Source organism: Rhopalosiphum padi, chromosome 1, assembly GCF_020882245.1.
Source record: "Rhopalosiphum padi isolate XX-2018 chromosome 1, ASM2088224v1, whole genome shotgun sequence".
Classification (NCBI taxonomy): domain Eukaryota; kingdom Metazoa; phylum Arthropoda; class Insecta; order Hemiptera; family Aphididae; genus Rhopalosiphum; species Rhopalosiphum padi.
In genome coordinates, this window is record NC_083597.1 from 71,018,841 (window position 1) to 71,038,253 (window position 19,413).

Consider the following 19,413-nt stretch of genomic DNA (forward strand, 5'->3'; position numbering starts at 1 on the left):
GTGTAGTACTACACGTCTTCATCTATTGTCAATTACAACATGAATCGACACCGATGATACCCGAACTAGTTACTCACAAAATAATTACATTAAAATTGATTTATACCAAATAGAACATTTTGTAAACATTTTTTAATACGTTTTGACGATAAGCTATTAAACGAGGATGCTAAGCTATAAGCAAATGCTAATAATTGTAATACTTAGAATTCTAAGTTAATATTACCTATCGTTCATTTTTCTCAATTTTAGTGTTATATTATCAATGATTATATTAATAGTGTTGCACAATTATCAAAATAAAAATAATAAACAGTATACTAATCTTATTCTTGAAAATAATTAGATACTATAAATAAACGCATCTGAATATTTAACCATTAATCTGCTGATTTTCATAGTTATAACTTATTATATTATTTTTATTCATTATCCACAACTAATTATAAAATATAATATCAACAAATTGTATTTATTAAACGTTTTTATAGTAGGTATACGTTGGCCATTGAAATGTACCTATACTTTCATTCTATATGCAGATACATTTTAAATTAAATTTAACTTCAATTGTAGAAACTAAATCATTGGTAATAAAAATGTTTTCGAAGTCATGTATATATGAGTTACTATTTTAGTGGTTTTTAACAAAAGTTTTGTAATATAAATTTAATGACTATGAAAAAAATGCAGTTTAATGCAATTTTTGATATTATCATTGTTATCATGCATGTAAAATGTGTAATACTTATTTGAATCGTGTCTATAAAAATTACATACCGTTGACAACAGCATATTATGCCGGTTGGATACGGTTTGTGTATGCAATTTTACTCACGACATTAAAATATCCGATATACAACCCAAATGCATTTACATATTTACATATTATTGCGCGTACGTACTTGGATCTACAGAGTGTTCAGATATTTTTCAAAATCCAAAGTTATCAGTAACCACACCATAAGTTGATAAAAAATTATATACTAATACAAACACTGAATGTTGATTACTCGATTGTTCTTTTTACAATAATCAGACCAAATTAATGTATTTTTGTATTTTGTTCAGCTATTCAAATGTGAACGTGAAACAATTACAATTAAAAAAAATATCTAAACAACATTATTCATTGAAACACTATGTATACGCACTACGCAGTATACTTCAACTCTTTGCCGACGTTCCAGAGAAATATAAAACGCACCTAAATAAAATGGTATATAAAAAAATATAATATCGGTGTTCCTTTGTGCATAGCCGACAAATGTCTTTGTCAACTAAGAAATATGCTATTACTACTGTTTGTCATGGAACAATTATCATGATTCATGCGTAATTAGTATATAAGTTATTAGTACCTGGGTAATATGATTATTGTATGATAAATTAAATAATGCCAATATTATGTATAATAATTAATTAAAATATTAATATAAGTGAAAAAAAAAACAACAAATATATTACTATCGTACATTTTTAAACCAATACTGATTATTTAATATCAATAATATAAAATTATATATATATATATATATATATATATATATATATATTATATATATTATATATTTTTATAATTTATAAAAATTATAAATCATATCATAAAATATTAAATTTTATCCACTAATCGTTTGAGTATTTAAGTAAGACTGATCATATCTATTTTTTGAACAGCAAATCGATGAAAATATTTTATTTTGATAATCAATAGTTACATAGAATATGAATACCATTTAAAAATAGTAGAATTAAGTACTATCACCAATTAACATCAGGCTATTTACAACAGAAAAATCAGTGGCATTATATAGGTACTTATATAATACTTATATAAATTTATCAATAATTACTATGAACTGAATACACGAATTATAGGACAATAATTTAATACATAGTTAGGGACGGGTGGGGTTTACTTTATTCAAATTATGCGTGGGAGACGACAAAAAAAATATTCTGTTCATCCTACGGGAAATGACAAACGCCCTAACGTATTTTTATTTATTTGTCTGGCTTTACTAGATCCGAATTCTATTTTACAATAAATTAACAGCCGGTTTTCGTACAAAAATTAGTGTATATAATGCTGAATGTCAATTATTGTTATTCGTATAAAAAACAAAAAAAAGTTATTACGATTATTTTCTCGATACCATCGTTATTCGTCATATAATAATTGATCGTTAACATTTTTTTAAATCAAAATAATCATTTTGCAATTTACACATCCTACTTGATGTTATACTTATTTGTTGAAAAAAGAATTTATAACGATAACCAAAAAAGCATAAATGGAAGATTGATGAGTAGCATAAACTATAATAAATGACAAAAATCAATTAATAGTAATTCTTCAAAAGTGTATAACTATTTAAATCTCATTATTTATGTATTCATCTTAGGTTCGAAATAAATATATATGTATAATACATATTTTTATATAGGTAATAAGGTATTTTTGGCTATATTTTAGTTTCTGAATTTAAAAAAAACTTAATGGAATGTATTTTTTTTTATGTTGTATGAATCGAGAGTTTAAAGTATAAGCTAATAAATACAGTATATATTATTCAATATTTGTTCATACTTGTAACTATACAAATTTAAAATAGAACAATATTATAGAAACCACGTGTTTCTAAAAGTACATTATAAATTCTATTGCCATTGGTATCAATGGAAGTACAGAGGTCATCGTTTCGTTATTTCCTGTTTCAGCTGTTATCTGAGCACGAAGCTCTTTTTATCGTGAAATATAATAATTCTTTGGTGACCGAAAACACTTAAACTGAATTGTTTAAATCATTTACGTTATTTCATTTAATTCAAAATATAAAATTAACAAATAATATTTTAGTACAAAATTAAATAAAAATTTTATCAAAATAATATAAAAAATAAAAACTCAAAAAACTCATAAAAAAATTCTAGTAAATACATTTTTTTACAATTGTAACGAATATATTATAATAAGTACCTTCTAAAATAAAACGAATAAAAATCAATGCTTATATTTACATCTACAATTTTAACTATACGTCATGATTGGTTAGAAATAACAAGCATATAATTTATTGCCAAAAATGTATATTAATGCTAGTTTTGTAATTTAAATAAACTGTTTTCATAGCATAAGTGGATGAGCATATTATCTATCATTCAACGACAAAAATAAAAATTAAAACGATTTTTATTCAGAAGATGCCAGATTATATATTATGTATAGAACGAACAATACAAAATAAACCAACCATAGTATGATGTGTTTATTGTTAATTTTGACAGCTTCATACACAAGTTTCTCTAATTAACATTTATTGGGTTTACATTAATTTTCGTCGGTCCACGAGTCTATTAGAATTTAGAAGGCTTATTTTACTAAAGGATGTAAAACCCTGATATTTATAATATATAGCATAAAAATGATGAAATAATCAGCGGAACTGTCAGCCCACGTAGTTTTGCGATAGGATAGGATGTTATTATTATTTTTTTTTCTAACAAGAGTTCAGTAATACAGGATGTACAATGAATGCATTGCTAATATTTATTATATTATTTAATTATATTTTTTCTTAAAAGCAATAAAATAATTTAAAAGATTGTAACAATATTAAGTTTATGAATCAATTAGGTACCTATTTTATATTTGTGATGTTACGTGTTTATTATATAATCATGTTGTGTTAAAAAAAATACGGAGATAACATTATTAACAGTAAATTATATACAAATTGCATTACTAAGATTATTTGTTAATAAATCAAGAGGTGTAGATATATTTATTTTCGGGTTTTTAGAAGACAGAACTAATTACCTACGTGGTTTAAACGATTTGAAAACATAATATACTCATGCCTTACAGTAACGGTCTGAAGTACAAACACGAACGAATTTTAAAAATTCAACCGACTGACAGATCAATAACAATCAATATTAAGTCAACTACAGCATGTAATTATTGTTCATCGTGGAAATCTATATGAGCTGTTATTTATTTAACGTACCTAATAATATAATATTATTATGATGGATATATTACGTGTTCGCTGACCGACAAAATAATTAAATAATCGTGCAGTCGAGTATTTCGATATTACGCGTCATGGCGATTTATCCTTAAGTGAGTATAGCTATAGCATCATGAAATTAAAAAGACGTCTATAAACACGAAATAATAATCATAACCTACAATTTTGTTGCATCCCGGACTTAATTGTTTTCAAGATTCAAATCATGCTATACACATAAATACACAATATTAGGTATATTATGATATAATACAGAATATTTTTAAAAACATTTTACACCAAAAATAAATGTTTAAAATATGATTAATTTTGAAATGAGAATATTATATTTTATGATAAACTTATGATACGTATATCGATTTTCAAAGGTAATGATTTATGTTGTAGTTGTATAGTATTTGTAGCATTGTGCTAATAAGTAATTAAAATATTTAAAAATAAACCTGCTTATAACTTTTTCACTTCGTATAATTTTATTCTTTTACAACTACATTTTATTTTATTAGATTTTATGACTAAAATGATTTCTAATAAAAAGATTAAAAAAAATATTTTTCCAACTTGTCTTTAACTTTTATTTACAACCACTTAATAATTATAAAACCTACAAATTCCCGCCTTCTGCTATCAAATATACCTATCATTATATTACTGTTAATATTATAAACAGAAAATATAAAATTACTTAATAGGTACAAGATAAAAACTAATTATAATTTTCGAGGCGCTATTAAAAACATAAAACTCAACACTCGTCATCGGCATACATCGTACAAAGTATAAAATGGAGTTAATTGCACATTAAATATAGTATGATAAAATTCCGCCCCTGTTAGCCCATCCAAAACAGTAGCCATGTATGTAATTTACGTTTATATACAGAATAAAATGTACATAGGAGTCAGACTGTCAGGTTATATCAGAAAGAGTTAATAGAATTAATTAAAAACATCTCATTCTGTAACAGCATGGTATGCAATTGTTACAAAAATGTCAATGAATTATAGCGGATTATAATATATTTACACGTAATAGCAAAAAAAAAAAAACATAAATTAAAGACAAATGCTGTGAAGGTTCTGTATAGTTAATATTATTATACTATTAGTTAAAGTCCATTTTCAAAGATCGAGTGGGTAATAATTTGAAATGTCTGTTCTATAAAAATATAAAACTGAAAATAAATCGATAAGTTTAAACAAATTGACAAAAATTATTTTCGAAGCATAAAGTAAATGCGTTTCTCGGTGGGGAGTCTATATTTGGTTAATAGTTTTACAACTCTTTATACATTTAAATCAATGTCAAGAAAAATATATCTTATATAAATCATAAAAGTTACTTTTTTAAACAAAGTTACATAAAATTGATAGAAACTATTGATTATTTATTGAAAATCTTTAGGTATCTAAATTATTGTTCAAACAATTACTTTTGGGAAATATATTATTTATACGATTTATATGATACGTTTTTATAGGTACATTTCAAATTTACGTTTAGCATTCTTTATGCACTTTTAACTATTTTTAATAAGTATTAGATTAAACTTACAATTATTACGTACCTATTATCAATATTCAATATATAAAACTTATTATTATTCTATTTTTCAACGTTTTAATTAAAAATCCATTATTGAGTATTTTTACATTATTTCAATATCTGTTATATTTACTTATTACACATTAAGTTACGAAAAAACCAACGATAAAAAAAATAATGTTAGGTATCCTCTTTATATTTGATTATAGAAAAATATACTCTGAATTCTGAATTATTATTATATATAAAAACAACAAAACTTAAAATTACATAAAAAATTCTAAACTTTAAAATTTATTTTTACACGATCTAGCAAATTGTGAATAACCTATGAGCTTTATTATTATATTATATTACTTCCGATAATAATAAATCATTTAATATTTATTTCTGACAAAAATTTTTCTTGTCAACATACTGGCTGTCAATGAATACAAATTCAGATAAGAAAAAGATTATGTAATAATTTTGATTGTTATCTTTTAACACAACAATATTTAATTAATATTATTAATATTATTACTATTTTGTTTAATTATATTTAAAAAACTAACAACAAATATGATGTTGACTAAGACCAAGACGCACTATTTAAAATATATTTTTTTTGTTCAATAAAAAAAAAAAATTGTCGCTATTAAATATTATAACTTATTAGTTAATATATGTATGAACAATTATTTATATATTGTGAACCATATTATACTTTTTTCAATTATTATATAAGCTCACTACTTTCACATTAATTCTTCCTGTTGGCCTAATGAACCATATAGAATTTCAAAACATTATCTTAAATACATGATTTACCCTAAGTTCCTCATTTCCTATCCTAAACTAATCGGTTATCTACAACCATGATTTATAATCCCTGAGAATATATTTCTATGATAGGAATGTTAGTCAGTCAAACATGGCCTACTTAAACTAACACTAAACATTGAAAAATATAAAATGACACATACCAAAATGCAAGGTCAAATTGACTTGGTTTGGGTATTGAACGTTTTCGTACATGGTTTCCGACTGCCACCACGTTCGATTCGCGTAGCTGCTGAAATCTGTCATGTAGTAAGGCGAGTGTGATGATTCTGTGCACACGTCACATGTCTTCTTGGTCACTTGACTGCCCGACTGCACACAAAATTCAGTAGGACCGGACTGGCCACACGTGTTAGTTGCTTCTACTTCTAATCCGAACGCAGCGTTCTCGAAACCCGGTATACATCTCTACATTGAAAATACCATCGTGTAAATTATGAGATAAAACACTTTCGCATACATAAGCTATTTCCATGCAATAAAATATTAGTTATTATTAACACTAATTAGTAATTAAGTATACAATATAATAATATAATAGTATAATAAAGATGGTATAGTAATATTAAACAGACGTTGAGTCACTGAATGGAGAACCAAACTGGAAGACACGAACAATGATAAAGAAAATTGGAGTTTTGAATATGTGCGAGATGATTTTAATGGACGCCTAAGACCATATAAGAATAATAAGACTATATAGTATTGATTATTTAATACGCCATTACCTTTTGTTTACTATACTTAACGATTAAAATGTATTTTCTTGAGCTCAGTCGACGGGGAAAAGAGAGATATTTTTTTTAAGTGGTTAATTTACACATAAATAAATAAATGATTACCGTTATATTATGTAGGTACATAATATTGTACATTAATAAACGTAAAATTTACTGTGCACAATATATATAAATATATATGTTTATACACTTTTTTCTTATTAATCTCGAAATAAATTACAAATGTTTAACATAGGTAAACGTAATAATAAATGTATATAGGTATCTCCTCCCGGGAATGAACAGTTGATGTAAAGCTGCAGACGTTTCGAATGACACGATTTACATATTATATATTAATCGCTCCTACGTACATAGTTTTGTTATAATTGTGTGGTGATCAAGCACTTAGTCGAGATTCTCGTCGAATGTATATAATTATTTTAATCACGAATCGCAGTAAACGTAGTATATATTATTTCCTGCGGCAATCGCGGCTGTATTACGTATTATGTGCTCAAGGGACATAAATCTGCGATCTGCATGGTCGAAACCAATTCTTTAAAATATCATATCTCTGCGACGTACGTATACAGTCCATTAGTTGATATTATAATATTAATATTGTTTATTATTATTATGCCTCGGCCCTCTGGATTGTAGTCGCATATTATATTTTCGCTCGTTACGAATTGACCTCCTGCGAGCAGTCGCACTTGGGAGCACTTGTGCCTATTATTGTAGATTGCAATAATATAGCATTGTGTTGAAAACCGCGGGGAAGAACGTAATAGGTACGTAAATGGCGGATAAGAGAGAAAAATCCAACGGAATGCCGCAAAGCGTTGCAGAGAGACGTTGTAACTCCCCTACCTTTCCGATGGGGATACATTATAATAATATATAGAAGGCGCACGACGTCAGACGTTTTTATTATCGGTGTACCTGTGAATAATTGCCGGATTCAGGTCTGGATTTATATAATATTACATTATTATTATATAGATACGCGTGGCTACCGGAATTGAACATGTGTCATTTCGGTTTACTATACATTTATATATTATATACTATGTATATAAGTACACTACTCTGTAGAGCGAGTCGTTATTATATTATCTGCGCTTACAATGCGTACAAGATAATAATATAACGTCGTAACAAGAATATTGTTGTCATATACTAGACCCTCGTCCGAAAGACCCCACCACCACCGTATCAAAGTAAAGAAAAACGATTTAATTTCCACCGATAAATCTAGAATCTTTTTCTCTCTCTCACACACACTACTATCTCGTTGGTCATTGATCTCTTTCAATATATTATATGAAAAATTAAATAAAAGGTGAATGCTAATTTTCTCGAAAATTATTACCTAGTTTTTAAAAGTTTTACGTTTTATATTATTATTTATTATATTATTACTTGAAGTAAAACATAAATTCTATTTAAAAAAAAAACAACATATTTTTTTAAAATTGTTTTTTAAATGACAGTATACATTTTTAATTTAATATTCCAAGAAAAATATATTTTATAGTTTCAATAAAACATAAATATAAAATTTTGAACGAGTTCATCGTTAAATAGTAATAAGTATCTAAAGTTAAGATGATCGGAGTGAAGTACTTAGTGGCGAAGGAATAACCATCATCATTGAATAAGTAATATGTATATTTTAATTTAGTATGATAAATTAAGATTAATCTGATGTTTATTTTATTGATTTACTCTAAGATTAGGAGACAGGATTCAGTATGTCATATAGATAACAAAACATATTTTGTAGTATTGAATGTAATAGGAGAACTGCAAGGAAGATATTATTATATTGTATTATGCGTAGAGCATTTTTGTTATTGAAAGTTATACGTTACATTAATGTTAATTGATAATGAAAAATAAATTATACATAGGTAAGTTTAAATTATATGCGTGGATGAGCGGGTAACTTCAATATTTGCCTTTATAACTAATATATTCGTGATTGTCTCCGTGATCATTTTAGTCGTCCTTAACTTTAGTACGTGTAAGTCCTGAGGAACCGAAAATTAATGCGTGAACACACTAACCAAATGAAGACCTCACTACAACAACAAGGCAAGTCCACTTTTTCGAAAATCAGTTTTTGATTGTTTACAATTCGCCATACCATCACGGTTAATATTGTCCAAAAACAAGGTATGTCCAATCGTTATATACGGAGATAACGTGCAAATGGACTCACCTCGTTGATACAAAAATATATTTCACAATCAAAAACGGAACAAAGAAAAATAAAATTTGTTATTGTTATTTTATGCTGAGTTAATGTCACAGAGTTTAGTCTTAAAAATCAACGACGGCTAGCCAAAATCGTGAATTTGTAACGTCATCAGATTTACTGAACCGTTACAACAATACACACATTACAGCATGCATGCTGAAGTTTACTTAGGTATTATGGTAATTCGAGAAATTATAAATAGCTATTATACGATGTTATTTATATTAAATAAACTATAAATGTGTAAGCATTAATTTGTTTAACTAATACAGAATAATTTTGTATGACATAATATTAAATAATATTTTTTTCACAAAAAATCCATTTTAGTCACGTTTATATCAGTTACTACCGGCTAGTTTTTTTAAATCTATTAAAGTTTATTATTATACGAAATCGTGCTAAGATTTTGTGGAAATCATTTTCAATTAGGTTCCGTAATTATATTTTTAGCGGTTATATAATATTATTCAATTTTTTTTTAAATTCAAAAACAAAAATCCAGTCAGTTTTAATATTCTTTCTTAACTATATGATGAAAAACTGATTAACTTCATTAATCATGTACACTTACAAATTACAATAGATAAATCATAAATGTGAGTCATTAAATTAGAAAAAAAGCTTAAATTATAGTGAATATCATATTTCTGTATAGTGTATACAGTATATACTGTACAACTTAATAAATTGTCGAGAAAATGGAAATCAGTATACAGCTTTCTGATGCGTGAAATAATATAATAATAATCAAATATGATTTATGAGTTACACCTTAAATAAATCTGTTGTGATTGGTTAATCTCAGTAAAAAAAAAAATTAATTTAGATTATCAATGGTGGTTAAAATGTGTACCCACTAATCCAAACATATTACTTATTATAATATGTATGACCCAATTTACTATTAAGTTATAAGTTAATATTATATTATATTTTATTGTGTGGAGAAAATGACTAACTATATTTTTTATTATATTTTTTTACATTTACAATAACACATAATTAATTGTATAATAATGAAATATAATTCGGTGAACTTATTGAAATAACCAATAAGTAGTTATCGAGAGGAAAAATTTCGTTAGGCCGATGACTATTATAATTTTAATTTTAGTATTGGTAAAGTATATTTTATTTTTAAAAAAAACGGTACATTATTAATTTAAAAACAAAATACTTTTAAAATGATTTACTAATTTATAATCTCTTTGAGCTCATCAGTTGATTGATATAAAAATAATAATTTAAGTTTACAGATTTAACTGTAATTTGAAAACTATAGACATTATACTGCTTTTTTATATTTCAATTTATAACGTACATACAAATAATGATACAATTAACGCAGTTTATACTTACTAGTTAATATGACAGCTTTATACTTGTATACATTAAATAATAGGTATGTATGTATGTATGTGTTTTATTTCGATACGTTAAGCTATATTGCCCAAATTACCACATGTTTATTATTTATAATATAAAGAAAACTATATCTAATGATTTGTATATATAACATGACCGCACACGATGTCACGGAAAACACACCAGTGCGGTGTATGATCAAAGGGTTCAATCGTATCAGAATATTTTTGATAACAATGTGACGAGACGATTAGATTTCCAGAAATGGATTTATGTATATACTTGGAGAAAAAAATGTAGCAACGATAACTAAAACGTGAAGTGTTTAGGTACTGTAGATATCGTAGTATCTATAATAATGCTTATATACGAATGTAAAATAAAAATAACTGGCATATAGTCGAATATAAGTATATATAGGGTCGAAGTGAACATTACATATTATACGTATTGCCGTATTGGATATAAAGGGGGGAGGAAGCTGGACATTATATTGTGACGTTATATTTTTTCAGATTCATTCCAAATTTCGTCAACACAAAAACACTGCGTTGCGTCGGAACTATCTTATATTATATTATTATTATTGTAACAAAACACGCGCACGTGTTGGTAATCGTCATATATATATATATATATTATATTATGCATAGTATACTATTAAATATTAATACTCCTCTCACGTCCTAAGACGCGTAAAAACGCAATTTAAATTAATTTCATCCAGTTCGGTTCGATTCGAATTTTTTTTTAACAAAACAACCAGAAACCTGTGACCTTACTGGGCGCGAATACAAAATAATCGACCCAATGGTCTGCTGATCCTCAAACTATTTTAAACGAGACGATGATTATTATTATCATCATTATCGTTTTTGTCAAAAGTGCCGAACAATTTTGACAAATTCTCAGCCGCTTTCTGTACATGCGCTAGAAAACCTACCCCAGAAAATACGGATAAATAACGACGTCCGTGCTGTAAATTTCTTCACGGGCTGTCAGGTCTCAGCATAAACGGTTGCTGCAATGCCGCGCTGTCCACCGTCGTCTTTTTACGGTCCACCTATCGCGTTCCATAATTATTTTTATATAATACTACACCGTTTACGTTTATAGTTTTCCGTCTGCCGTCGTATTATATACCATACCAATACGATCAGTTTGCTGTTACACTAAAACTATATACAACGAACAAGTTCTGTGTATGCGTATATTTTTATAGTAAAATATTGTGCTCGGGAAAAGGGTCCCGTGAACATGGCGGCTACTGTTTATAAAATTAGACTAGAAACTATCTTCGACCCGAAACAGATGTCACGAAACTACGCCACGCCAATGCCGTACACGGCGTATACGTATACTACAAGCCACAGGGTGGCACGAAACTTAATAATATTGTAGAATAATAAGATATACTTCTCAGTTATTTTACATCCCAATCGAACTTAATTATGGTAAAATTCATAAATTATTGTTCTATCTTTTACGATTTTACTAATGAAACAAAAACGATCTCCTATGTATTATAATTACACTTATATATATTACTCGTGAATACTGTATAAGTGTATATTATACTTATTTTTTAATTATAAAATCAACGAACGTAATAATACACATAAAATAAACGAATATTGACAAATTTATGAGTCAGTAGGTATTTATATTATTATAAATAATATAGTCAACAATCTTGTTTCTATTTTGAATTTTCTCTATATTTTTAAAAGTCCATTTTACTTATGTAAATTTAAAGATTATTAGATAGATAATAATTAACAACGGACGGGTTTTGGGTTTTTGTACTATTGTAGGCACCAGTTAAAATATTACATCAAACGTTAATACATTTTAAACTGAGAATTGAAAAATAGTGAATCTTGGTGTTTTGATCATGTAAAGACGTAACCAAAGTAGCAATGTATGTGGGAAGTGGGTAGTATAATATATTATGTAGACATTATACTATTGATAAAATCTTATAAGTGTACGTGATGATCACAAAATAATTTTGCATGTTCCTACTATACACTTTAATAAATACAATTTTTTAGTTAAATTCTTATACACCTAATACATCAAATGTTAGACTGAATTTTAATATTTTCATTGACTAATCGAATGAAATAAATTTACTAATAAAAGTACCTATTTTATCAATATACACAACATATTTAGAGCATATGTAATATAGATAAGACAAGACTATTGCATAATTAAATCACCTACAAACTAAAAAATATATTTTAATGCAACTCTCGCGAAATATAGTCTACTGTATTAATACGGCCAATGTATTACTCGTTTCTTAGAAAACTATCAATTGGTATTCTAAGCTAACCGCGATCATCATTGATAAGGTAATGCCACTTATTATATGACTATAGTTGCAATTGTAATTTACAATTTATACCGATACAATTCTCAATATTTAAAGGTATATTTTTTCTTATAAGTTATTCCATATTAAAGTATGTTTTAAATAAATCAATAATGAGTAAATATATCATTCGATATACTGAAAAAATCATAATATGTGAGTATTGTTAAGCTCAAATATTACAGAAATTTTGAATTATTCTCCTTTATAAAATATATAATACAACCCGACGCCCTTGAGCCATTATTATACTCGCTGAAAACCAATGTTCATCTTAACCATATCACCATTGGACCCAAATGGAAAAAAATTTTTTTTCAATTCTCTAACTATTCCTTAGACTGTAGACAATACATTCCTTCGCCTCGGGCCCGAGGTTTGTTTTCTATGGAATTCATGATCGAAAGAAAAAGGTCGAGCAACAAAAGATTTTGAAAACCAACAGGGTTACTCTATATGCAAACATTGGTATTACCGCATAATAGAGATGATGATGTTATATAGTTTGCAGTGAGCATATGTGCAAAACCGCAATTATATATTTTCCAACTTTCTAAGATAATCTTTAGAAGATAATTGATAATAATAAAATTGCGAATAGTAAACAGTTATATAAACTTATAATTTATACATTTAGCCCACAATTAAAATATTCTCATAGCAATAATTTAAATTTTAAGTGAATAGCGTGTTTTGATTTTTAGTTATAGTAAAAAAAAACCAGTAATATTTAGATAAAATGTTTAAAAAAAATATCATTTACGGTTCATTGTTTTTGGCACCGTCGCTATCGTTTATAGTTTTTCGTTACATGTTAAACCAAAATTGTGTATAATATATACATCATGTATAACTTAATATATTATTGATAACCATCAATGTATAGAAGAAAAAGGGTTGGTCTCGGATGACGATAACGACGACACGATGACGAACGTTAAGATAATATTCTTTTACATCAGTCGACCGGGTATGTTATTTATAAAAAAAATAACTCAAATCTATACGAGTAGTGTTTAAATTACGAAGTGTTTTTTTTTCTCTTCGGATAGACTCGTCTGCGTGAGGGTTGCTATATACATAGTCACATAGGTACCTATATATAATATATATACCTACATAGGGTCGCGTGATTCGACGTTCCACATTGTGATTACATCACGTAATCGTAGTAGTAGTAATAATAATATGATATTTGACGGGTATTTGAGAAAAAAATCAGGGTACCTACCTGAGGTTTGTTGTATTCGTCATAACATTGATTGCCGCCAGTATTGTAAATCGGTTCGACGGGGATGGTTACGTCGGGTACAGCAGTGACCACGGCGGTAGCTACGACCGCGGCCAGCAGCAGCGAAAGCGGCGACATCGACATCAGCTTCATTTCCGGAAAATCGGATGCGCTAATACGTGTGAATACAAGGAAGTTGTCACAAAAACCACATTATTTTTCGAAAACACAAACGGGGTGAAATCGGTAAAACGTAAAACGTCCTGCAGATCACCGGCAGTTGCAGTGTGTTGCACGCGGGTTTGTGAGCTAGTGCGTGTGCGTATGTGTGATTTCAAAGGGTCACCACCGCCGCGGCATGTGGCGGCCAAATGTGTGTGTGCAAGTATGTAATGTGGCGCGTTTTGTACAGATCGGAGACTGGAAAGAAGGAGCAGAGAGAGAGAGATAAAGATATATTAAATATATATATATGGAGATATTAAATATATATATATATATATACAGAGAGAGATAGAGTTTTTAAATATATCAAAAAGAGAGAGAGAGAAAGAGAGAGTGAGGAATGGAGAAACGGAAATGATGAAGACGACGACGACGAGACGCACGTGAACACCGAGACCACCGAACGCACACTACGCACGTTTTCTATCTCGCGCGCTACGGGATGCTGTCTGATGACTGTTGAGTGTAGTTGTAGTAGGTACGTGTGTAGCACGCAGCTCTCCTATCAGCCGGACCGCCGCCGCCTACTCCACCGCTACCCGTTCATCGTTCTCTTTCGCTCCGATTTTACTCTCGTTTATTATTATTATTTGGATTTTATACGTGTTCGTCCTCCATCGTTATATATATATATAAATATATATTTAGATTTTAGGTATATTATGAAATCATCGCCTTTTTATATAATTATTTTAATACTATACCCTTATATTATATAATAATAATTTAAATTATCATTTTAACATACTATAATTATAATATATAAATGCCTGTATACCATTTCCGCACCAACAATTCTTTTATGTATTTATTATTATATTAGTACGAGTATACCCAAGAGGTGTTGACATTTAAATTTCAAATTTTTGTGGGAATATATTCGTTTATGTATAGTATACAGTATACACCTAGTTAAATTGTATACAAAACGTATTTTATAAACGTTGGCTTTTTGTGATTAAATACATTGCAAATTCAGAGCAGTTATATATTTTCAAAACATACACATTATTAGAAAACGGTTTATTAATTTATTATTTATTACAATTTTATTCATTTGCCCATACTATGGCCCATCGTTATATTATTTTATACCTATGATAGTACGATATGATTGCGCGTGTTCTTTAAATAGTTCAATCATCATCGTGACATCGTGTATGTATTATATATATATACAATTATTGTAAAAAAAATTCCGCTACATTAGGTACTTATATTTTTATTATATTATTCTAGTTTAACTGTACCTATTTTATTATAATAAACCATATAAAGTAGACTATTATAATACACATGCCTGAGGAGGAGTATTATAAACTAGAAGGGGGAATGACTGACGGCACATTCGAATGCCTATAATTAAATAATAAATTATATATTATTATTTTACAATGCTAATTTTTCTTTATAATATATTAATATACAATATACATAAATACATATTATAATATTATGTATACTTATAAGGATGTGTAATCTATATCAATGCATTCGAAAATCGTTCAAAACTACAGATCAGTATTCAGTAAAAATAAATGTGTACCTACCTAGGGCAACACAAACCCGAGTAGGTACGTCATAACAACATATTATACTGGTATACGCGCACAATAATTTTTAATTACCGGTCCTAATAATTAATTATTGGTTTTATACAAATTATGCCGAAAAACGAACTACTTACATAGCCCTCGATGATTGCAATGATTATTATAATGTCTTATACAGTCTCCTATATTAAGTACAAAATAATACCAATAGGTATATTGCATAAAAGCACATTCCCATCATTATTCCTATCAGCCACCTGCCATCATTAAATAATTTTTGTTGATTTTTAACATATTGTAGCAACGATTAATTTTTCTTAGATCGTAAGTATACATATATCACAAATATTGGTCTTGTTATTGTTGAAGTGTTGTTAAATTCGTAAAAAGTACAGAAATAAACTAATAAGTAATAACTAATAACACTGTAGGTGTTACTAACTTACAACTGCTATAATATTATACTGGGGGTCTGTGAACATATTATTATTATTATTATTGTTTTGCTTTTTTTTATAGTTTACAACGATATTATTAAAATAACTCTTGTCTGACCAATTCTACAACCTTCATGGTTCGTCGTTTTTAATATTTTGACTTTTTTTTCTCCATACGTATGTATAATAATAGGTATATTATAAATTTATAACACTCTAAAAGAATTTTAAACACCATATTAAATTAGTGTGGTAAACAGGTATCTATTATTTTTAATACTATAAACAATATAAACGACGCAGCCTATGTATCTTACCCAATACCCAATATAATTAAGTTATTATACCACGATTAATACAACATATTATTATTACGTTTAGGTTTTATTGAAATTGTTTTTCACCAAAAAGCGTCGAAATACAGACTCGATTTTCATCTAATTATCGATATACATATGACCACGCGAATCATTAAAAACTACTCATTAAAAACTATCGACAAATAATTGAATCAAATCACTACCGTCATTCTAAAACATGTAAGTCATCAACGAAAATAAACGATAATTATTTTTAAATTGATTTCAAAGTCATTTCATCGTTTACAATTATACACGCGTATCTTATAAGGATATCGTGAGTTCGCGCTCGAAGAACATATTAATTTATAATCGTACTACTATAATATTGAATAGGTCGTTTTAAACTTTTAAAATTAAAACAGACTTATCACGGGCAAGCTAGTTTCACGTTAATTGCTTAGGCCTGCAGTGGAGTGATTCGGTATACCTATAGACAAGACACATGTTACAACCCACGTAATGGTACGGTATTTTGTTTTTGTTTTAAGCGAAACGGAATATAATGATGCGTGTAAATCAATCGTCGTCATACCCATAATATTATAATGTATCATACTTAGTCTCGTGTGTGGAATTATTTTCGTTTTGTTTTGCAGCGATCGTCCTCGGTACGGCGACCGACGTTCGCCACCACGAAATTCGTGCGGGAGGGAAGTCGTTTTCGGTTGTCCACCAAAGTGATCAATGGCACACCTACCTACGCACGTTTACCTGACCACACAATAATATAATAATAAATATAGTAGTGAGAGACAGAGTGAGAAAGAGCACACTCGTCGTGTAAATCGTTGTGCCGGTAGGGAGGGAGTGACTCGGACACTATATCCATTCATACCGACACGGCGGACGAGATCCGCAGCCAAGTTCTCTCCCATTCAACGAACGCGTGGGTTTTCAGTACTCTTTATTGAGTTCGAAACTATATCGGATATATTATTATTAAAAATTACACACCTGTTGCTATCGGCCTTCCCTCTCCACGCAACGAACGGTTTCTCTTAAAACGCGGTACCTCATTTTAATCGCTATATATTGAAGAAGTTTTTGTCTTATCTCCGATAATCATAATTTAATAGATTATACACGTAGGTACGACCACGAAAGGTATATCTTTAATCGTGAGTACGACGTCCGTCGCGCGTGCTGTTCGGAAAATAATTATTAAATATAGCCAATATACCTAGGTACCTCTATACATGCGGTGTACGTCGGAAGAGCGTAAATAATATAATATTATTTTTACACGGAAAGTAAGTCAGAGACGGCATGTCCTCGTCGACACAACTTACATTATAACACACTATTCCGGAAAACCTGTTTACGCGCATTTATCACAATATCACATTAAAAACCAACGGTTTTTTACGTTTTTATCGAAATTTAAAGTGTACATTTATAATAACGTATTACAGATTTGATTCGTGTTAAACTGTTTAGCCGACGAAATTGCCACTATAATAGTACTTTTATTCATAACACTAACCGAATATATTATAGTCAAAGAGTAATTTTACCTAAAATATTATGCTCACCATATATGTATATCATTATAGCATTATAGTGTTATTAGCGCGAACCACCTTGAAAAACAAATTTATCAACGGCCGCGTGGAATAAATAAAAAATAGTTATTGTAGTAATAGTTTCATAGTTTTATCTAATATTATGTCTGTGTGTGTTTTCTGTTTTTCTCGTTTATAAACTAGTATACACTTATAGTATTGCTACAGTAGAGAAAATCTCCGAAATTGGAACGCGATCCTATAAATACTTTTATTATGCTTATAGTTTTAAAACGATCTTAATTTTCCACCCGATCATATCTGTGATCGATATTATTTTCGGACACATGATCATCGAAATCGATTTACATTTTAATAGCATCAGAAAAGCTGTTTTACAGCCACCTTGCATACACAATATTCGTATCGGCGTATCTGATCTACTGAATTTATTTGGTAGTACCTATACATACATAATATTATAATACACATCGGTATTATACATAATAATATATATAACACTATAACACTGTGTTCAAATGTGTACAAATATATTAAATATAGACCACACGCACCATATACCTACCATTATAATACATAGGCAGGTATTAGAACGAAATTGGCTTTGAACTATTTTACCATAGTTTCATCCATATAATCAACATTTAACAAGTAATTATTATATTTATATATGTATATAATATTAATATACAGAGTATTCGGGTATTCCGTCAAAATTCGATTTATTCTACTCTTTTAAAACAACACTATACGAAATACTGATGTAGAGAAATCGTTAACACGAAGATTTATTGATGCCGTTGTAAGATAAGTAGTTATTTTTTGCTAACTACCTAATTATATTAGATACCTACTATGTAATATTCTAATGATATACAAATACCCAAACACTAAAATGTTTACAATATTATTTTTTTACGATCGATACAAAATTATTACATCATAATA

At 28.2% G+C, this 19,413-nt stretch overlaps 1 protein-coding gene across 1 annotated transcript in view; it reads right to left on the reverse strand.

Moving 5' to 3' along the window:
• LOC132925581 (laminin subunit gamma-1) overlaps positions 1-15,042 on the reverse strand; it is a 55,781-nt gene extending 40,739 nt beyond the window's left edge. Inside the window, exons 1-2 of the mRNA XM_060989994.1 lie at positions 14,366-15,042; positions 6,545-6,809 (exon numbers count right to left, since the gene is read on the reverse strand). Of these exons, the coding sequence (XP_060845977.1) occupies positions 6,545-6,809; positions 14,366-14,518 (418 nt within the window). The 5' untranslated portion in view covers positions 14,519-15,042. The remainder of the gene's footprint in view (positions 1-6,544; positions 6,810-14,365) is intronic.
• Positions 15,043-19,413: the final 4,371 nt, after the last annotated feature.